The sequence below is a fragment of the Borostomias antarcticus genome (assembly GCF_949987555.1).
Source record: "Borostomias antarcticus genome assembly, chromosome: 16".
NCBI classification, from domain to species: Eukaryota; Metazoa; Chordata; class Actinopteri; order Stomiiformes; family Stomiidae; genus Borostomias; species Borostomias antarcticus.
In genome coordinates, this window is record NC_140249.1 from 15,357,827 (window position 1) to 15,380,326 (window position 22,500).

At 49.6% G+C, this 22,500-nt stretch overlaps 1 protein-coding gene across 1 annotated transcript in view; it reads left to right on the forward strand.

The window, feature by feature from the left end:
- brsk2a (BR serine/threonine kinase 2a) overlaps positions 1-22,500 on the forward strand; it is a gene marked incomplete at both ends in the record, with an annotated part of 149,315 nt that overhangs the window by 47,126 nt on the left and 79,689 nt on the right. Inside the window, 2 exons of the mRNA XM_084451316.1 lie at positions 9,700-9,785; positions 11,982-12,122. Of these exons, the coding sequence (XP_084307442.1) occupies positions 9,700-9,785; positions 11,982-12,122 (227 nt within the window). The remainder of the gene's footprint in view (positions 1-9,699; positions 9,786-11,981; positions 12,123-22,500) is intronic.

Here is a 22,500-nt window from a genome sequence, read left to right on the forward strand (position 1 = left end):
AAAGGTTATGCTCACTGTGTTGTGTTAATTAGCAACAAATGCTGCCACGGGACCCTGGAGGGCTAGCTGGCACCGCCAGTCTCTCTCTCTCTTTCTCTCTCTCTCCCTCTCTCTCTCTCGCTCTCTCTCCAACCTGCTGCTTCTGCCTGTAGTCCTGGTGGTTATAGGTTAGCCTCTTAGATAGATAGATAGATAGATAGATAGATAGATAGATAGATAGATAGATAGATAGATAGATAGATAGATAGATAGATAGATAGATAGATTGGTTGATTGATTGATTGATTGATTGATTGATTGATTGATTGATTGATTGATTGATTGATTGATTGATTGGGGAAATTTGACATTTCAGCAGTGGAAAAAATTACAGCAAGGTTAGAAAATGCACTACATACAAATGAGTAAGAACAGGGACTATATTCATCCATATCCTCTCGTGTGTTGGTGTGTGTGTAGTCCTGGTGGTTAGAGGGTAGCTCTCGTGTGTTGGTGTGTGTGTAGTCCTGGTGGTTAGAGGGTAGCTCTCGTGTGTTGGTGTGTGTGTAGTCCTGGTGGTTAGAGGGTAGCTCTCGTGTGTTGGTGTGTGTGTAGTCCTGGTGGTTAGAGGGTAGCTCTCGTGTGTTGGTGTGTGTGTAGTCCTGGTGGTTAGAGGGTAGCTCTCGTGTGTTGGTGTGTCTGTAGTCCTGGTGGTTAGAGGGTAGCTCTCGTGTGTTGGTGTGTGTGTAGTCCTGGTGGTTAGAGGGTAGCTCTCGTGTGTTGGTGTGTGTGTAGTCCTGGTGGTTAGAGGGTAGCTCTCGTGTGTTGGTGTGTGTGTAGTCCTGGTGGTTAGAGGGTAGCTCTCGTGTGTTGGTGTGTGTGTAGTCCTGGTGGTTAGAGGGTAGCTCTCGTGTGTTGGTGTGTGTGTAGTCCTGGTGGTTAGAGGGTAGCTCTCGTGTGTTGGTGTGTGTGTAGTCCTGGTGGTTAGAGGGCAGCTCTTGTGTGTTGGTGTGTGTGTAGTCCTGGTGGTTAGAGGGCAGCTCTCGTGTGTTGGTGTGTCTGTAGTCCTGGTGGTTATAAGGGCAGCTCTTGTGTGTTGGTGTGTCTGTAGTCCTGGTGGTTAGAGGGTAGCTCTCGTGTGTTGGTGTGTGTGTAGTCCTGGTGGTTAGAGATCCTCTAATCTACTGACTCAAGAGACATCTAGCCTGGCCCTGGGGATAGAATAACAAGGTAGAGAGAGAGAGGGATGAGAGAGAGAGAGGGCTGAGAGAGAGAGGGATGAGAGAGAGAGGGATGAGAGAGAGAGAGGGATGAGAGAGAGAGGGATGAGAGAGAAAGGGATGAGAGAGAGAGGAATGAGAGAGAGAGGGATGAGAGAGAGAGGGATGAGAGAGAGAGAGGGATGAGTGAAAGAGGGATGAGAGAGGGATGAGAGAGAGAGAGGGATGAGGGAGAGAGAGGGATGAGAGAGAGAGAGGGATGAGGGAGAGAGAGGGATGAGGGAGAGAGAGGGATGAGAGAGAGAGGGATGAGGGAGAGAGAGGGATGAGAGAGAGGGATGAGGGAGAGAGAGGGATGAGAGAGAGAGAGGGATGAGAGAGAGAGGGATGAGGGAGAGAGAGGGATGAGAGAGAGAGGGATGAGAGAGAGAGGGAAGAGAGAGAGAGGGATGAGAGAGAGGGATGAGAGAGAGATGGATGATTCCCTGTGTGTGTGATGATTCTGGCACAACACTGATCTCCTGTTTTCCGCCCTCTGCTCCATAAGGACATACGGCTGACCGAGTCCGGCTCTCTGTCCCCTAATCAGCTTTGTGACGGCAGAAAGACTTCATTTAGACGAGTCAGTCTCACTCCAGGACCATGAATAGAAGCACATTAAAACACCATTGAGTCATTTCAGCTATTAACTTGTTTTGCTACTCCCACCACATACATATGAAGACTACTTCAAGGAAATGATTAAGAGATGTGTTTTCATCGTCTGAGCCGTGCTAGAGGAACAGCTGTGGACAGCAGAGATAGATTTCGCCCACGAGGACTAGCGTTAAGGACTAGCGTTAAGGACTAGTGTTAATGACCAGCCTTGCCCACAGCCTACATGTGTCACTTTACTGTCTTATAATAACCTGCCATCTGCACCTGCAAATTACATCATGATTAAGCGTTATAAATAACATTGCATTCATTAACAACAACAACAACAACAGAATGTAAATTACATTACAGTCATTTAGCTGACACTTTTATGCAAAGCGACTTACAATAATTGCATTTAACGTAGGAAAAGCCAATGTAGGCCTACTGTACTACTACTTGCCAGAACTCACAAGGGCATCTCCTTTCTAAAACAAGTGACTAAGAGCATAATCTAGTGCTGAAGGAAAAGTGCAAAGATAGCAAACTAAGAACACAATAGGTGCTCCATCTATCCAGGATGGAGGAAGCCTCGTGAGACCGTCCTGATGATTTTGCGAGCTCACACTGTTTTACTTGCAAATCAAGTCTGGATACTCTCCACTCTCCCTAATTTTTTTTTTTTCGAAGTCTCTATCCAAGGAGTTTTCTTTTAAACATTTTGAGGTGTGAGAGTCCTCCTCTACTTGAATATTTTGATCTTCATTAAGACTACCGCACCCTCTACCAACCACTCAAAGAACGACCAAGAAAGGTGCCACAGTCCACCCCTGTCTTTACTCTCCATTTGTGCCAGATCGGAAAACTATTTGAGATCCAATCATCTATGCTGGGCTGGTTTAGGTGTGACGACAGCGAGGAGCGTGTGAAGTTAGCTCGTGATAGACGGTGATAGACAGATGGCTCGTCCAATCACCTGATGGCTCGTCCAATCAAGTATTTTTGAAAGTGCCTGCCCTTTTCCAAACGGTTTCCAACAGAGAGTTCCCAGACGGTTATGCGATGGGAACCATCTGGCGCGTCAGGCTAGGATGGAGTTCCTGGACAGAAGTGCTCTAACTAGGATGGAGGTGGTTTTATCCTCTATCAGGGTGGAGGTGGTTTTATCCTCTATCAGGGTGGAGGTGGTGTTATCCTCTATGAGGATGGAGGTGGCTTATCCTCTATCAGGATGGAGGTGGTTTTATCCTCTATCACGATGGAGGTGGTTTTATCCTCTATCAGGGTGGATGTGGTTTTATCCTCTATCAGGGTGGAGGTGGTTTTATCCTCTATCAGGATGGAGGTGGTTTTATCCTCTATCAGGGTGGAGGTGGTTTTATCCTCTATCAGGATGGAGGTGGTTTTATCCTCTATCAGGATGGAGGTGGTTTTATCCTCTATCAGGGTGGAGGTGGTTTTATCCTCTATCAGGATGGAGGTGGTTTTATCCTCTATCAGGGTGGAGGTGGTTTTATCCTCTATCAGGATGGAGGTGGTTTTATCCTCTATCAGGGTGGAGCTGGTTTTATCCTCTATCAGGGTGGAGGTGGTTTTATCCTCTATCAGGGTGGAGCTGGTTTTATCCTCTATCAGGGTGGAGGTGGTTTTATCCTCTATCAGGGTGGAGGTGGTTTTATCCTCTATCAGGGTAGAGGTGGTGTTATCCTCTATCAGGGTGGAGGTGGTTTTATCCTCTATCAGGGTGGAGGTGCTGGTATCAGAGTCTATGCCTGGGCAGAGTCGGGCCGTAGCCACCGGCTGACTGTATCAGAGTTGTTGATTCAAAGTGGGAAGAACAAGGACCTCATTCCAGTTAGCAGTCGTTAGCGGCCCTGTAGACCTGCTCACATAGACCTGCACCAGTAGACCTGCTCACGTAGACCTGCTCCAGTAGACCTGCTCTAGTAGACCTGCTCTAGTAGACCTGCTCACATAGACCTGCACCAGTAGCCCTGCTCCAGTAGACCTGCTCTAGTAGACCTGCTCTAGTAGACCTGCTCCAGTAGACCTGCTCTAGTAGACCTGCTCACGTAGACCTGCTCCAGTAGACCTGCTCTAGTAGACCTGCTCTAGTAGACCTGCTCACGTAGACCTGCTCTAGTAGACCTGCTCTAGTAGACCTGCTCTAGTAGACCTGCTCCAGTAGACCTGCTCCAGTAGACCTGCTCTAGTAGACCTGCTCCAGTAGACCTGCTCTAGTAGACCTGCTCCAGTAGACCTGCTCTAGTAGACCTGCTCCAGTAGACCTGCTCTAGTAGACCTGCTCCAGTAGACCTGCTCACGTAGACCTGTCGAGAAAACCTCCACTGCTTTGCTCTAATAACTGCAGCAAAACTTCACCGCCGTCTCCAGCTCATTGCTTCATTACCTCAGACAGGATATGACACTGATAGGAGGCCCTGATAGGAGGCCCTGATAGGAGGCCCTGATAGGAGGCCCTGATAGGAGGACCTGATTGGAGGCCCTGATAGGAGGCCCTGATAGGAGGCCCTGATAGGAGGACCTGATTGGAGGCCCTGATAGGAGGCCCTGATAGGAGGCCCTGGACTACCGATGTCAATCAACCCCTCCACAGTGATGACCCCCACGGGTAATGCTCGATAATGATAACCACGGTAATCTACAAGACAAATTATCTCCCCGTCAAACAACCAATTTGGATTAGTGTCGGTTCCGCACCCTTGAGTTCGCAGTGAGGTAGAGGAAGGGGAGTGGAGAGAGAGAGAGAGAGAGAGAGAGAGAGTGAGAGAGAGAGAAAGAGGGAGAGAAGGAGAGAAGGTTGGCTGGTTGGTTCTCCGCTGCAGAGTTATTCGGTCTGTCCTCCCAGGAGGGGTGCATTGTGGACCATTAGAGAGGCGATATGTTGTTCCATTAGAGGTAATGATCAGACAGGGGAGCAGCTGACCTCCATACACACACACACACACACACACACGCACACACACACACATACACACATACACACGCACGCACACTCACACACACACACACACACACATACACACGCACGCACACACATACGCACACACACATGCACGCACACACACACGCACACACGCGCACGCACACACACACACACACACACACACACACACACACACACACACACACACACGCACGCACAGGCCAGGGGAAGGTGAGGGGGTGGGGGTCTACCCCCTGCTTTTTAATGGTCTTTTTTGGTTGATTACTCCCACATCTTTCTTTCCTATTCACCCTCTCTCTCTCTTTTCTCTCTCTCTCTCTCTCTCTCTCTCTCTCTTTTCTCTCTCTCTGTCTTCTCTCTCTCTCTCTTTCTCTCTCTCTCTCTCTCTTTCTCTTCTCTCTCTCTTCAAAGGGCATTACTGGCATGAGAAACATACATTTCCATTGCCAAAGCAATATCGCAAAAAGTCACAAAAATGTTAAAATGTAAATACAAAATAGGTAAAATGAGTGAATAAGGAAGTGCAATATTTACAAATATATTTAAATGGTAACTCTGAAGTGTGTATGCACAGTGTGTCTATGTACAGTGCTCATGTGGTGTGCAGGGATACTGATGGACAGTCTTTACCGTGGTTGTGTTCCATCAGAGGTCCTTTTCCTGTCACAACGGTTTGTGCATTGCTGTATTTCCTCCAGCAGATATGGGAGTTTTCTTTGTCATAGTCATGTTTTCTAAATATGTTTAGGTGTTTGTAATCTGTGGGAAGTACAGGTATGAATCTCTCTCCCACACCTCTCTCTCTCTCTCTCTCTCTCTCTCTCTCTCTGACTGAAATTCAAATGGCTTCATTGGCATAAGATGATTTTGCTAAAGCGACAGCTTTAAATTAAAATAAATTAAAATAAATCAATAAAACAAAACAAACACAGGACACATAACAGATATTTTCCTCAGTCTCTAAATCCAACACCTCTCTTTGTCCGAAACCTTATTTTTCCTTCAATTCCCTTTTCCCTCATCCCCCTCTCCTTCCCCTCTCCTCCCCCTCTCCTTCCCCTCTCCTTCCCCTCTCCTCCCCCTCTCCTCCTCCTCTCCTCCTCTCAGCAGCAGTGGGGAGGGGACAGGGAGCTGTCTCCTTGGCCTCTGTGTGTGTAATGGCAGAATGTGCCCAGCGCTTGGCAATAAAGCCTTAATTAAGTCCTATGGAGATACTGTATGGAGGGAACACACACACAAACACACACACACACACACACACGCACACACACACACACACACACACACACACAGATATGTTGATTGATGCGTGGGTGGCTGTGTACAGAAGCAGAGGCAGGAAGGCAGGGAGAGAGGGATGGAGGGCAGGAGGGAGGGATGGAGGGAGAGATGGAGGGCAGGAGGGAGGGATGGAGGGAGCGATGGTGGGAGGGATGGAGGGCAGGAGGGAGGGATGGATGGAGGGAGCGATGGAGGGAGGGATGGAGAGAGGGAGGGAGGGATGGATGGAGGGAGGGATGGAGGGAGGGATTGAAAGAGGGATGAAGAGCGGGATGAAGAGAGGTGTGGAGAGAGGGATGGAGGGAGGGATGGAGAGAGGGACGGAGGGGAAAAGGGATTGAAGGAGGAGAGGGAGAGGGAGACATTTTAGGAAGTGGGTCACCAGTACTAGAAGAGGAATGAACTGGGAGTGAGAAAAAAAGAAAGGAGTTTGTACTGTGTGTGTGTGTGTGTGTGTGTGTGCGTGTGTCTGTGTGTGTGCGCGTGTCAGTGCCTGCGTGTGTGTGTGTGTGTGTGTACGTATGTGTGTCATGGGTGTGTATTAGGATGTAGCCAAATCCGTTATTCAGGAAGGCAAAAATAATGTGATGGAAATAGATCTTTCTCTTGGTGCAGCAGCCATTCCGTTTCTTCAGACTGATTCACGTCGTCGTCATCGTCAGCCCATTCTGTTTGCAACTCGCAACATAGGACTTTGATTTCACTTAATTTACAACACTTTACCAAAATGGGATCGCCATCTTCGGCGCTCGCCCCCTCCGGGGGCGGAGCCAGCGAGACCAAGGCCTGGTGGGACAGCTGGATTTTTGCAATGGGTTCATTTCCTCCATAAAAAAAGACAGTTGATAAAACATAGTTTAGTTAATAATAATAAAAAATTAAGAGAGATGAAAAGTATGCTACATTATGTGGATGTGGAAATATATTTCATAATTCATTTGTTTTAATTGCCAATTTATTAAATCGATTTGATGCTTTGAAGGCACACAAAAATTGCATTGCCAATGAATATTAGGTTAGAAAATACATTTGCACGATTTACTGTACAGACCACGCCCACTTCTGGCCTTTTATCTGAATACAGATACAGAGACAGATCATTTTGTTGGTCAAACAGATAGATACAGATAATGATGTCCCTGTACACCTCTAGTATAATTGTGTGTGTGTGTGTGTGTGTGTGTGTGTGTGTGTGTGTGTGTGTGTGTGTGTGTGTGTGTGTGTGTGTGTGTGTGTGTGCGTGCGTGCGTGTGTGTGTGTGTGCATGTGTGATTGTGTGTGCGTGTGTGTGTGAGCCATATCAGGCAGAGCATTGCCCAAGGTGTAAGGGTTAGGAGTGTGTTTCCTGGCCGTGACTGGCTGACTGGCTGACTGGCTGACTGGCTGACTGACTGACTGACTGACTGACTGACTGACTGGCTGACTGACTGACTGACTGGCTGACTGGCTGACTGACTGGCTGACTGACTGACTGACTGACTGACTGGCTGACTGGCTGACTGGCTGACTGACTGACTGACTGACTGACTGACTGACTGGCTGACTGACTGGCTGACTGGCTGACTGGCTGACTGACTGACAGGCAGGAAGGGAGGCTTGATTTCCATTTACATCCTCAGATGAATCATAGTAATCTTTTGATACGAGGGCGGATGTAGAGTTAAATCCTCTTCCTGTTTAAGGCCATGCTCATTATTCTCATGTTAATTGGCTTAAGGGGAAACTTGATAAAGCCTTAAGGATAAGAAGAGCTACTGCTGCTGCTGTAGCCTGAGACAGATCATCTTCCCCAGTCCTTTGAAGCACTGCAGGCAGGGCAACTGGCTGAGTTAGCCCGAGCTAATGCTAACATCACACCTCAGACCGAGATATGCTGAGTTAGCCTAAGCTAAGGTTAACATCAAAACCCAGACCGAGATATGCTGAGTTAGCCCGAGCTAATGCTAACATCACACCTCAGACCAAGATATGCTGAGTTAGCCTAAACTAAGGCTAACATCAAAACTCAGACCGAGATATGCTGAGTAAGCCTGAGCTAATGCTAGCATCACACCTCAGACCAATATTTAGCCTGAGCTAATGGTAGCATCACACCTCAGACCGAGATATGCTGAGTTAGCCCGAGCTAATGCTAACATCATGCCTCAGGAGGTTGAGTGGGTCGGCCGATGACCGCAGCTGGGTCATCGGTTCGATTCGGGACTCATCCTGTCCACATGTCGTAGTGTCCTTGAGCAAGACACCGAACCCCAAATAGTTCCCAATGAGCAGGCTAGTGCCTTGTAATCCAGCTTGCTTCCATTGGGTTGAGATGAATGTGTGTGTGAACGAGAGGCCATTGTAAAGCGCTTTGTCTGTTAGGATAGAAAAGCGCTATATAAGCACAGTCCATTTCCCAGGTCTCCAGGTCACTCTGGAAGCAACAACAGAGCTCACTATTATCAAGTCTCGGCTAGTCTCACATAGCCAGACCCACGGTATCTCCACACCATACCTTTACGATCTGACCTTTGTGTCAGTGCTGGAGAAAGGCCTGGCTGGACTGGCTGGACTGTATTTCTTTTAACCAATCAAATAAAACGTATTAGCATGACAGATGAAAAACCTATGTTGCCAAAGCAGTACAGGAAATTATTAACAAATAATATCACAATCACAATTGTCTTCAGCGGAGCGGTTGCAAGGTTATTGATGCTGGGTTTTTGTTGTTTCACGTAGTCTGGATTGGCTGACTTCATGAATCGGGCGCCACTGATTGGGCGGTAATACACCCAATGACAAGGCTTATTCCCAAAACCTACATCCGTAGCTACATCCACACACATACACGTGAACACACACGGCACGCACACACACTCACATGCACACACACTCACACACACACACGCATGCATGCATGCATGCACGCACACACGCACACACACACACACACACACACACACACACACACACACACACGCACGCACACACACACACACACACACTTCTCTGTGAGGTGCCCCCAACCTTATCTCTCCTCCTGCAGCTGGGTTGACAAGTCAGTCAGCTCCTGTCCCCCGTGGCGTTGTGCCCTGCTCAGCTGACCTCAGACCAGCCGTTCCATGGAACAGGTGGTAATCTGGCAGTCAGCATTTTTGTATGACACCACTCTGTTGATCCCAGAACAGTCCTTAGGGGCTGTGTGCCCTGAGAGATAGTGTGTGTGTGATTCAGAGGTTAATCTGGGATTAAGGTTGGCGAAGGTGGATTGATTTAGACTGTGGCATGAAGATAAGACTCCACTAGTAACTGTCCTCTAATACTTTGTTTTTCTCTCCCTCTCTCTCTCTCTCTCTCTCTCTCTCTCTTTCTCTTCCTCTCTCTCTGTCCCTCCCTCTCTCTCCCTCCATCTTTCTCCTTCTCTCTCTCCCTCTCTCTCCCTCTCTCTCTCCCTCTCTCTCTCCCTCCCTCTCCCTCTCTCTCTCCCTCCCTCTCCCTCTCTATCCCTCTCTCCCTCCCTCTCCTCTCTCTCTCTCTCTCTCTCTCTCTCTCCCTCCCTCTCCCTCTCTATCCCTCTCTCCCTCCCTCCCTCTCTCTCTCTCTCTCTGCCCCCACCCCCCTCTCTCTAACTTACAGGTGGAGCGGGAAATAGCGATTCTGAAGCTAATAGAGCACCCTCACGTTTTAAAACTGCACGACGTCTACGAAAACAAGAAATACTTGTAAGTATTACCCAATTAAATCTACACTTCCTCTTAATTCAGACAAGGGAATAAACCCTGTATGTAATACTGTGGCATGTGACAATCATGTGACCCTGGCCTGGACCCCGATTGGACAACAGCCAATTGCGTCATTTCGCCTCAACCTGCCCTAAAATTGAGGAGGAGTTTGATTGGTGCACGGCGCTTGGGGGTGGGACAGTGATTTTGACGGAGGGGTGGATGGACCAATAGCGTTGACGTGTGGTTTAGTCACCCTGGCTGGAGAGCTGCTAATTGGGCCAGAGAGCCGTTCTTATGGTAACATCACGACACGCTGGTCAGAGTCAACACCGAGGCCCTTATGAACTAACATTAGCTTTAATGACTGGCACACTCATCTGTCTGTAGTTGTAGCTAACACACACACACACACACACACACACACACATACACACACACGCGCTCGCGCGCATTAATGAGAGGCAGCTTAATCAATCAGAGCAAGATGGGCAAGGAATAACACATGCACGCACGCACGCACAAACACACACACACACACACACACATTAGCTACCATTAGCGATGGTGAGTGGCAGGACCATCCGTCTGGCCATGTGTACTTGCTCTCCAGAGAACTTGTTTACGTCAGCCAATTCAATTAGTCACAGGCTTCACAGGCCGATCGGGGCCCGGCAGAGAAAACCTGTCATATTCCCTCCGACGCCAAAGCATATTCTGATACCGTACGCCCCGTAATTGGATCATCAGCATCCAATTTCCCCGGGCTGCTTATCAATTTCGACGGCTGCAACGGGATTCTCTTCAACGCGAACGCTCGGTCTCTCTGACACATCTTACAAATGAAGTGCGCTCCGCTGCGTCCGGGCTAATAACGATGAAAATAAATCATCAAGCGTTTTTAAACCTGGCCTTCCTCAGACATGACGAGTCGATAGCGGCTCTTAATAATTCATAGGGGCGTGGCGGCTGCAGCAGTGGACGGTGTACCCACCGTTCCACTGGCTGTAATATTCCTCAGGCCCAGGGGCTGGTGTCCAGCCCACTCCTGACCGCTCACACGTCCTGCTATCCCTCCCGTTATGACCCTCGTTAAGGCGTTATGCTGTTTTGGGTGGGGCTTAGTGTATGTTTGCTCAGGGGCCAATCACAGGCTGCGTTGATGTTCAGTCAAGACCGAGGTGAGGGGGAGGAGCAGCGGACTTACAGACACACACGCATGCGCACGCACACATACACACGCACGCATGCATGCATGCACAACACACACACACACACACGTGCGCGCATGCATCCTCACACGGAAGCACGCCCTAGCAGAGACACACATACACTCATGAATGCACACACACACACACACACACACACACACACACACACACACACACACACACACACACACACACACACTCCTCCACTCCTCCTCACCTCTTCCTCTCCTCCACCCCTCCTCCTCTCCCCCTCCTTCTCCCCCTCCTCCTCTCCTCCTCTCCCCCTCCCCCTCCTCCTCCTCCTCCCCCTCCTCCTCCCCTCCTCCACTCCTCCTCCCGTCCTCCTCTCTTCCTCCCCTCCTCCTCCTCCTCCCCTCTTCCTCTCCTCCACCCCTCCTCTACCTTAAATCACTTCCTCTCCGAAACGCCTGTTTTTTCCACAACCCGCGATCCGAGTTTTTTCAGCCTCCGGCGTGCGCCTGAAAACACGCCCCCTCATCCCTCCCGGAGGCCGTGGCGGCGAGACGGCGGCACCCTTTCGACCGCCCCCCCCCCCCCCCCCCCGCCACGCCTCAAACTCCGCAGGGCCGATCTGAGACCAGAACACGCTCCTCTCCTCTCCTCTCCTCTCCTCTCCTCTCCTCTCCTCTCCTCTCCTCTCCTCTCCTCTCCTCTCCTCTCCTCTCCTCTCCTCTCCTCTCTTCTCTTCTCTTCTCTTCTCCTCTCCTCTCCTCTCTCCAGGGGGAAGGAGATCCCACGGGGGGGGCGATACAGAGTTCCAAGGCCGGTCTGAGTCTGGCCCACCTCTGGCTGTCAGCAGCCGTGGCTCCCAGCGAACCCCCCCCCCCCACCCCATCCAGGAGCGTCCTCTTCTCCGTCTTCTTCTTCCAGCCGGCGTGTGTGATGTTCTCCTCCCTGCGTGTCCCCCCCCCCCCCCCCCCCCAGGCGGCGTGTGTGTGATGTACTCCTCCCTGCGTCCCCCCAGGTACCTGGTTCTGGAGCACGTGTCGGGGGGCGAGCTGTTCGACTACCTGGTGAAGAAGGGCAGGCTCACGCCCAAGGAGGCCAGGAAGTTCTTCAGACAGATCATCTCAGCGCTCGACTTCTGCCACAGCCACTCCATATGGTAAGAGAGAGAGAGAGAGAGAGAGAGAGAGAGAGAGAGAGAGAGAGGGGCGTCGATGGTTGACGCGCACGCCGCTGTACTTCCTCTCGTGGGCGGTGGCGGCGGCGATGCCGGCAGCCTGGATGTGACATCACCGGTTGCCGTCGTTTCAGTAGATGAAAGACCAGAGCATCATAGCACATTGGGTTTATTTATAGGAGAAAGACCTCAACTGCTAAGGACATGCCGTTGTTGAGATTTGCATCTGATGCTTGTGTGACCGAGCTACTTTGAGTTCCAACACAGTGTAGTTACACATGTCATGTGTTTGTAATGTCTTTCAGCCCTGGTGAGAATCAGACTGCTCTCCAAGACACAGATTCAGGGCACCTTCTTGACTGCTTTAAACCCATACAATATAGCAGCTGTTGGTTAGGAATGTGTGTGTGTGTGTGTGTGTGTGCGCGCCTGTGTTTGTGTGCCGTGTGTGTGTGTGGGGAGGAGGGGGGGTTTAGTTTACTTCCAGGGACTGCATGCTCTTGGCCTCCATCTTTCTTTCTTTCCATAACAACACAGGGGCTAGAAAGGACAAGAAACCATCTGTTGTCCTCCTCCTCATCCCCTCCTCCTCCCCTCCTCCACTCCTCCTCCCCTCTTCCTCTCCTCCACCCCTCCTCCTCTCCCTCTCCTCCTCCTCCTCCTCCTCCCCCTCCTCCTCTCCTCCTCTCCCCCTCCCCCTCCTCCTCCTCCTCCTCCTCCTCCTCCTCCTCCTCCTCCCCCTCCTCCTCCCCTCTTCCACTCCTCCACTCCTCCTCCCGTCTTCCTCTCTTCCTCCCCTCCTCCTCTCCCTCTCCTCCACTCCTCCTCCTCCTCCTCCTCCCCCTCCTCCTCTCCTCCTCTCCCCCTCCTCCTCCTCCTCCTCCTCCTCCTCCTCCTCCTCCTCCTCCTCCCCCTCCTCCTCCCCTCTTCCACTCCTCCACTCCTCCTCCCGTCTTCCTCTCTTCCTCCCCTCCTCCTCCTCCTCCCCTCTTCCTCTCCTCCACCCCTCTTCCTCTCCTCTACCCCTCCCCCCTCTTCCTCCTCCACTCCTCCTCCTCCTCCTCCTCCTCCTCCTCCTCCTCCTCCTCCTCCTCCTCCTCCTCCTCCTCTCCTCCTTCTCCCCCTCCCCCTCCCCCTCCTCCTCTCCTCCCCCTCCCCCTCCTCCTCTCCTCCTCCTCCTCCTCCTCCTCCTCTCCTCCTCCTCCTCCCGCTCCTCCTCTCCTCATCCTACTCCCCCTCCTCCTCCTCTCCTCCTCCCCCTCCCCCTCCTCCTCTCCTCCTCCTCCTCCTCCTCCTCCTCCTCCTCACCTCCTCCTCCTCCCGCTCCTCCTCTCCTCATCCTACTCCCCCTCCTCCTCCTCTCCTCCTCCTCCCCCTCCTCCTCTCCTCCTCCTCCTCCTCCTCCTCCATCCTTCTAATATCTTCCCACTCAGGGGTTTCCCATCACATCCATATCCAGATATCAGGATAATGTCCCATCCTGGCCTCCTGCTGAGAGCTGCTCCGGTCCAGCTCACTAACCCCTGCCCAGGATGGCCGCCTGCCCGGGCGCGACGCCTCGCGTTCACGCTCGGAAACGTCTCAATGTTTCCGGACTCTGCTGAGTAATGATGATGCGGAGCCGCTCGGGTTCGAGGCCGGCCAGCTGGAACCAGAATTAATGATGTTTCACAGGAAATGATGACTGGAGGGAAGGGAAGCCTGGTCGGTCCCTGGTCGGTCCCTGGTCGGTCAGCGTCGGAGCGGTTGTTGGGTTTCGTGCCGTGTCGCTGGGCTGGGTCCTTTCCAGCTGCTCTCTTGCACTGACCAGACTATTGTGAGGCAGATTCAGCGTGGCGTGTTTGGCCAGCATGTTTGAACAGGGTTACAGAAAGCAGAAAGCTTTAGGCTGGATTTATATTTTTGCGTTGTAGTTAATATTTGCGTGATTCTGTAAACATACAGTCTGTTCACAGTCTGAGAGATTATTATTGAGCCTTTCAGACCTGACATTAAACACACACACACACAAACACGCGCTCACACAAACACTCATACACACACACACACCATACCACGCAAGCTCACACACACACCCACACACATGCGCGCGCTCACACACACACACGCGCACACACAACACACTCACACACACACACAGGGCATATGGACACATGCACAATACACACGCGCGCACACACACACACACACACACACACACCACATCACGCATGCACACGCGCACACACACAACACACACACACACACACACACACACACACACACACACACTCCCCTGCAGGCATGTGCACAGGTAGACAGCATACAGTCTGCTTGAGCATAATGTTCCCTGGCCTTTTTGCAGCAGTGCTAGGAGAGGGTGTATTGTCATAATCCTCTCCCATCCGATGATATTGAGGGACAACATTAAATTGACCTGTGTACAGTAATTTCACTTTACAGTAAGTATAAATCTGCTTCATGCAAATACATGATAAGCTCAGTTGATGTTATCATTGCTAAGGTCAGAGCTTGGTCGTTGGGGTGTGTTGGTGGTCCAGCCCGTCAACAGTGTGGTCCCATGCAGGCTCGGAGTCGTTCCCTCAAATGTGACCGCCACTGGACGTTTGATCCTGATGTCTGCTATCCTCAAAATGCGATAGAGGTCGAAATACTTTCTTTTTTTTCTCTCCTTTTTCCTTTTTTTCATACTATGAAAATTGAAGGTGCGAAGAACCCACTCAATATAACAAGCAGTTTTACCAGTTTTAGGATGACTCAATATTTTGTTGTCAAAATCCATGTCCTGTGAGAAGTGTGAACAGCTCTGAATCTTTGAAGCCCTTTTTCTCTGCTAAGTGATTTCAGGTGTACCAACATTCACAGAAGTATATCTTCTGCATATATTTGCAGATTTCAATGCATGGCACATCATCTGAAAGTTTACAATTTACACTTTCATAGTCAGTAAAAAAAATGACCTTGGCAGACATCAGGACCAAACCTCCAGTGGCAGTCACAAATTTCTGCTTATTATAGCTCTCACTAAAATGCACGTACAGTATTTGCATTATGCAGTCCCAGGGGAGACACCCCTGATCCCCCTTAGCGGGTTGGGTGGGACTCTGTCTCCTCTCTTCACTGGGGCACAACGACATGCTACTGCACTAATGGCGCAGGTAAAGCTAGCTAGCTTACGTTGTTTCGCATACCACCAAACCAGCATAGACTAGCGTGCTTGCACTCTTGATATTAATTCTAACCCTAACGTTCGGGGAGTCATCATCAATGACTGGGTGTGTTCTGTGAGGCTGATATACTCGGGGCGTTAAAGGTACATGCGCCATGCGTGTGTGTACACTTTTAATAATCAACATTTATGTTACTGAAACGTAAGCCAACCATAAACGCTGCTTTGCAACTGAAATGTACATCGTCCTGTCTGCCTGGCCGCTTCATGCGGAAGTATTAAACGATCCTAGAATTGGAAATTCCCGTGGGCGCTGGTGTCTTTGCCATTTAAACAGCTCTTTATCTTGAGTACGTGCCGCCCAAAAAGCGATCAGTGTCCCGTCTTCCTCCTCCCACATCAGACAGATCCCATTACGATGTTGACTGTGTGTTGTCGCCGTGCATTTGTGATGAGGATGATCATTTTGAAGCTTGGCGACATCTGCTCTCGTATGCTTCCTTCTCCCGACGGATGAACAGGCGCTGCGCCCCTAACTCCCCCCCCCTCCCCCCTCCCAGTCCGCCCTGCTCGCTAACGAGACCGGAGCATCCCCAAACATTCCTCCAATAAAGGGTAACCCCTAACCCTAGCCCCTCCCACTCTGCCCTGCTGACTAATGAGGACAGAGCATCCCCAAACATTCCCCCGTTAATGTCTGGGGTCTCACAGGGGAGGTATGGAGGGGAGCATCCTTCTCTCTGTGATTCACCAGGGAACAATTCCCCTCCCACTCACCTCCCAGCTTCCGCACCTCCTGTCAACACGGCCCTACTACCTCTACTCTCTCCTCTCCTCTCCTCTCCTCTTCTCTTCTCTTCTCTTCTCTTCTCTTCTCTTCTCTTCTCTTCTCTTCTCTTCTCTTCTCTTCTCTTCTCTTCTCTTCTCTTCTCTCCTCTTCTCTCCTCTCCTCTCTTCTCTTCTCTTCTCTTCTCTCCTCTTCTTTCCACTCTTCTCTCTTCTTCTCTTCTCCTCTCTTCTTCTCTTCTCTCCTCTTCTCTCCTCCTCTCTCCTCTTCTCCCCTCTCTTCTTCTCTCCTCTTCTCCCCTCTCTTCTTCTCTCCTCTCCTCTCTTGTTTGTAAATATATCTGCAGTAGCAGATGGATGAGGCTTAGCCAGGGTATGAATGGAAGAGATGGGAGGGATGAGGAGGAGGAGAAATGACACTCTTTATGACTCACGCTATACTTCCTCCATCACACGTCTCACAGTCTGTCTATACTTCCTCCTCCTCCTCCTCCTCCTCCTCCTCCTCCTCCTCTCTCACACATCTCTCAGTCTCTCTATCCCTCCTCCTCCTCCTCCTCTCCCACGTCTCTCCAGCATGACTCATCAGTGCGGTCGGTTGCCTGGATGCTGTTTGAAGGATGTGTGTGAGAGAGACCCATTGTTCTGATTCAACGACAGAATGACAAGAAGCCTGAGAGGCTGACCAGTTAGCCTGCAGTCTGACAGGCTGTTGGCTCCTGGAATAACGCTTGTTTGCCCCAAGAATTCAGGCAGGGTACGTACAGTATAATAATATAGACATTTTCAAAGCATATTCAATGTGCATATCTGCATAATATAATGCATAAACAACACAAGCACATACTGTACCATATGTCACACAGCAATACTGGGGTGGAAAATGATTTCCGCACACTTAGATCCATGCAGTGTTTCAAACTGAGTGTTTCTACCAGGGGTGTAACAGTATATCGTGCCACAATATATCGCGATACAGAAACGTCACAATACGTATCGTCAAGGTGAAAACAATATTGTGATATGTTTATTGTATATCAGTGAACACTGGCTACACAACGCTGGTAACAAACACGTCTTTTGTCTCTAGGCCTATCCATGATATTACGACAGTTAAGCTCTAAATTCACAAAGAGTAGTGGAGTAGAAATTTGGAGAAATGCACTATTGGTGTGAACAGCAGCGCTACTGCAACACTTCACAGCTGCTCTTAGTGTATCAGGGAACATGTCTATGTTCCCCGGGTCTTATGTTCCCCGGGTCCTATGTTCCCCCCAAAAAAGGGTTCTATGTTCCCCGGGTCCTATCTTCCCCAGGTTCCAAGTTCCCCGGGTCCTATGTTCCCCGGGTTCTATGCTCCCCGGGTTCTATGCTCCCCGGGTCCTATGTTGGTAGGTCCTATGTTGGTAGGTGTAGATGTTATAAAGGAGGGGGGCCAGGACAGATCCCTGGGGGACGCCGTTTTTAAGGCGTCTTAACCTGCTTCGCTGTCCGCTACCGGTGGTGAGGGTGAAGCTGTGGTTTCGGACAAGCTTCATGATCAGCAGGCAGAGCAGCTTGCAGGTGAGGCCGCGGTGCCATACGGTGTCGTAGGCAGCCGTCAGGTCTATAAAGACGGCTCCGGCCCTCTTTTTAGCCAAGAAGCTGTCCTCGATATCTTGAGTCATCAAAGTGGCTTGATCTACGGTCGAAGGAAGGCACAGTAGAGACTCTCACACTCCGAATCCAAGCACGGTTTGTAGTTGTTGAGACGTCCGCGTGGGATGGATTTTTTGGCCGCTTTCACCAGTATGCCGCAGAGTTCCCGGTACGCCTCGTCCATGCTTTTGGCATTAGGTGGTTGAAGGCACCTCGTGGATCTATGGGTAAGGAGGCAGTAGCTTTTCCAGTTGGCCTTTCGGAAGTTCCATCGCTCACTGGTTCGCTTGGGATGAGGTCCACGAGTTTAGGCATGGTTGTCACCAATGGACAATGTTGGGACTGCAGGAACTTTCCTAGCACGCGTCTATCAGGGAGCCGGTTATCAACGCCGACGCTCGCGAATGCCAAGTCAGGATTCGTCCCAGCGACCTGAGACAAAGCTGGCTGCGCTCTTGGGATCGTACAGCAGGGCCAGGCTGTTGTTAGCTGCCCAAGCAGCCAGGTTTTCTCCGTTGGATGTATTGGTGCTGTACCCCCAATCCTCATGCTGGCAATTGAAGTCGCCAGCATAGAGGCAGTGGTGGGGGAACGTCGGGGATTGGTCAAAGAGAGTCCAGTTCAACCTTTGATGGACGGACGTAGCAAGGCCATGCTTCCTGCTTAGGATAGACCCAGCTAGAGCGAAAGTTGGAAGAACTAGCTCCCTTCCTCCCTCTATCCCCCTCTCTCCTCCCTCTCTTCACCCTTTCCTCCCTCTCTCCTCCCCCTCTCCTCCCTCTCTCCTCCCTCTCTCCCTCCCCCTCTCCTCCCTCTCCTCACTCTCTCCTCCCTCTCTCCCCCTCCTCTCCTCCCTCTCCCTCCCCCTCTTCTCCCTCTCTCCCTCCCTCTCTCCTCCCTCTCTCCTCCTCCTCTCCTCCCTCTCCCTCTCCATCCCCCTCTCCTCCCTCTCTCCTCACTCTCTCCTTCTTCCGCACTTCTTCCTATTCCACCTCTGTCCTCTCCTCCACATGTATAAGTGTGTTTGTTTGTTTGTTTGTGTCTTTGTGCATTAGTATGTGTGTGTGTGTGTGTGTGTGTGTGTGTGTGTGTGTATTGGTGTGTGTGTATTAATGTGCGTGTGTGTGTGTGTGTGTGTGTGTATTAGTGTGCGTGTGTGTGTATTAGTGTGTGTGTGTGTGTGTGATGCTGTGATAGTTATTTTATTTGATTCAGACAAAAGGTCTGAATCAGGGCAGGAAGGACAAGGTGTGGCCTTTCTGACTTGGACAAAAGAGCGAGGCAGAGAAATTACAAAGACAAAAGCTTAAGGTGTTTGGATGTAAATTCCTGGACAATCCCTCATTTGTGCCTGAACAGGCACACAAAAATAAAATCCAAACACAGTGTAAACAGTCAGCTATGCTATACATGTGGAAAGGAAATAATCTCTCCACTAGGTGGAGAAAAAAAAAAAATCTCTTTTTTTTTTTTTTTTTTAATTATTTTCTCTCAACGTGCAAAATCACACACCAAAACCCCTTGCTTCAGAAATTTGACAGGAAACAAGATAAAAAAAATGACATGATTATATACTATTTATAGTCTAAGAGTGGACAACCATTCACCAAAAAACAAACTTGATTTAACAAGGCAAAAAAAAGATAAAATGGTTACCAGTGTAAGAGGGGCAAAAAAACCTCTTGGTCAATTTAGAGGAAAAACCCAAACTTATTTATCAACTCATGTTTCAATCATTGCAACTCTTGTAAACAAATATGATATTTTTCAGATTATTTCAAAGTTCATTCACTCTTGTGAGGAGGTGACCGGCAAGGTCAGTCTCCGATTGCTCATCAGAGGAGGGGAGAGTGTGGCGGTGACTGTCAAGGTCACTCTTGTTCACAGTGTATCCCAACAGTCATTTAGGTGGCACTTCTCTTTTGGGCAATAGAATGTCATTGGGGAATGCAAGGCGTCTTCTCTTCTAGATCGCAACTTCGATGTCACGTTGCTTGAAATCAGTTATGTTCAATGTTAGTGTGTGCAGGTGTGTGTGCGTGTGTGGTGCATCTTGTGAGGAGGTGACCAGCAAGGTCATTTTTCCTCCGATTCCTCGTCAGAGGAGAGGACAGTGTGATGGCCCATGGGTTTGGCCTCTGAGCCCTCTGGTTCAGCTGCATTCTGATCTCCTGGTGTTTGCGATCCCTTGGTGGACCGTCCTCTGCTGCTTGGACCCGTCGGCAATGGCTTGCATGGGTCCAACGAAGTCCTCTCAGATCGCTGTCTGCGTGATGAGTAGAAACTGGTACGGCCCGAGCCACCTCGGCGAGTTCCAGCTCCTTCGTCTGTGGTCGTGGACCAGGACCCAATCCCCAGGAGAGATGTGATGCAGGAACCCCTCCTTAGCCTCAGGAAATGGCGGTCCTCACTCTGTTGGAGACATCTGTTAACATCTTCCGCCACCCCTGTTTTTGAAACATGATCTGGCCCGTGGGCTAGTTTGAAAGCATAATGAAAACATGAACGAGGTAGTACAGGTTTGTCATTTGGCCCTAGATACAGGTTAGTTTGGTGGTGGAAATGTGCACTTAGTCCTTCATTTCTTTTCTCCGCAGGTGGAGCAGATGCTTGTAGGTCAGAAATGTAGGCTCTTGAACTGAACCCGGTCCATCCCTGTACTGCTCCACGTAGGGCCGGCCCGGGTCGTGCTGCTGGAGGGCTCACCCGCTCCCCCAGTACAGGCTGATGAAGTGCTCCGTCTGTGGATCCACAGATGAGAGAGACAAACAGAGACAAAACAGAAGAGCAAAAAGAGAGTCCTCTGGTCTGGTCTCCCTGTTCCCCTCTTTGGTCAGGAACGGTTATTCAAAATCTGTTGGAGATTCTCAGAAATATGGTTAAGCGCAAGCTCCTGCTTTGGGGAAAAATGTTGTTATTCAGTCAGGAAACTTAAACAGGGTGTCTGTTCAAGTGTCATTTTAGAGCCAGTCTGCAGTAGCCTACAGTGACATCAGGGGCAGCGTTAGAATGACTTCAACACGCCCAGTCCCCAGTCATGATCAAGGCAATTGGGTTTGGCTCTAGCATTTCTCTCACGATTTTATGAAAATAAAATAACCATATTCTCGTCTCAACAAAACAACACCCCCTAAGGGTGAAAGCAAAAATTTCCTGAAGTCAGGATAAAAATAGAGATGAGGCAAAGAAAATGACACTAAAATGAACTGGCTTCATTTACAATTAACTAATCAAAAAACTCCATCAAAGCTTCATTTGTATAGCTAAAATTTGTATATCTAAACCCTCCCTCTTCTGCATTTGAGGACAGAGTATTTGGGCACTGCTTCGGACAAAATGGTCTCTTCTCCGTTTCATACTTATCTGTCGCTCACAGTGAGTTGGTGACATGGCGTTGGCGTTGCATCTCACGAACCCCAGATCGCCCATCTGTAGGGAAACAGGCCGGTAGCTTCCATCTGCACCTCCGGTCCTGTGCCCGCCTCCTGGTTCGGCATTCACCCATCACTCCCGGAACGACAGTTGTCTGTAAAAAACCACTCAGAAAAAACACTCAGGCCCGATGAATGTGCCTCAAACTATAAACATGAGATATTTAACATAACCATTTAAAAAATATAATTGGGTTATGAGATGCTGCATTCAGATTAAGACACTAGCAACCCTTATCTATTCCCCCCACTATTATGCACAACCCTTATGTCTTAAGCTACATATCAGAAAGAGAGACAAAACAAACAACAGTTAAAACAGACCAACAGCAGGTTCCAATGTCCCCAGGAAGGCATGATCCCATGATCCAGGCTCCTCAAAGACCTGCCGCCCAGGGTCCATAGCACCTGAAAATTAAGACTCAAAACACAGACTGGGTTCAATAGCAGAGGGGAAGGCCTAATGCCAACTCCTCAAAAAAACACATCATTATATGAATGAAATTCATACAGTAGAAATGCATAAACCGAACAGCTTATGGCCATTCATTGACTATTGAAACAAAACTCCTGAATCAAACACAAATTCAAAACCCTGTCAGACTTTTGAGTTCTCCACTATTACCTAAAAGATCTGCTCAGAAACATTAACAGCAACTTAAGACTCAAAGGCTCTACATCTATTTCATCCTGCCACCATTATCTTAAAAAAAAAAAAAATCTCTCTATCTTGGCTAGTTAAAATCTCCCTTATGGGTTGTTCAAGGGAAACTCCAGCAGGTGGCGCTCGACCCCAAAATCGGAGGCTCTTCCTTCCGGACCTGTTCGGACAAATACCTCGTAGAAAGGGGTGGCTTAACTCGTAGAGAGAAGGGGCGTGGCTAATGGCGCAACAAGTCGAGGGGGGAAGCTAATTTTAAATCAGAGTTATTCTGCTGGGGAAATGGCGGAGAGACTGTTTGCTGAATCTCCTTATCTTTCCTTCCTGACCTAAAAAAAACAGTGCTCGTGCTACTCTCTCCCAAATCTTAAAAACAGACCAGTCTAGAGAATTAACAGGCTTTTTCCTTAACCCTCTAGCTGAGCCCGAATCTTAGAATTTAACACTAAAATGTCAGATGTGGATGTAAGAAATCGAAAATGCTTTAGCACATAACGAAATCTGCCACAAACGCTCGCAGAAATATGCTTCAGTGCAACAATCTCCTCAGGCTAGACACGTTTAGCAGTAGAATCCTGTGACCTCCTCTAGCCCTATGTTATTAGCCGGGGTTACATTGACACCTAGTGGTGATCCCAAAATGTTGCATGTATGACCCGGAAGTTGTCTTTGGCA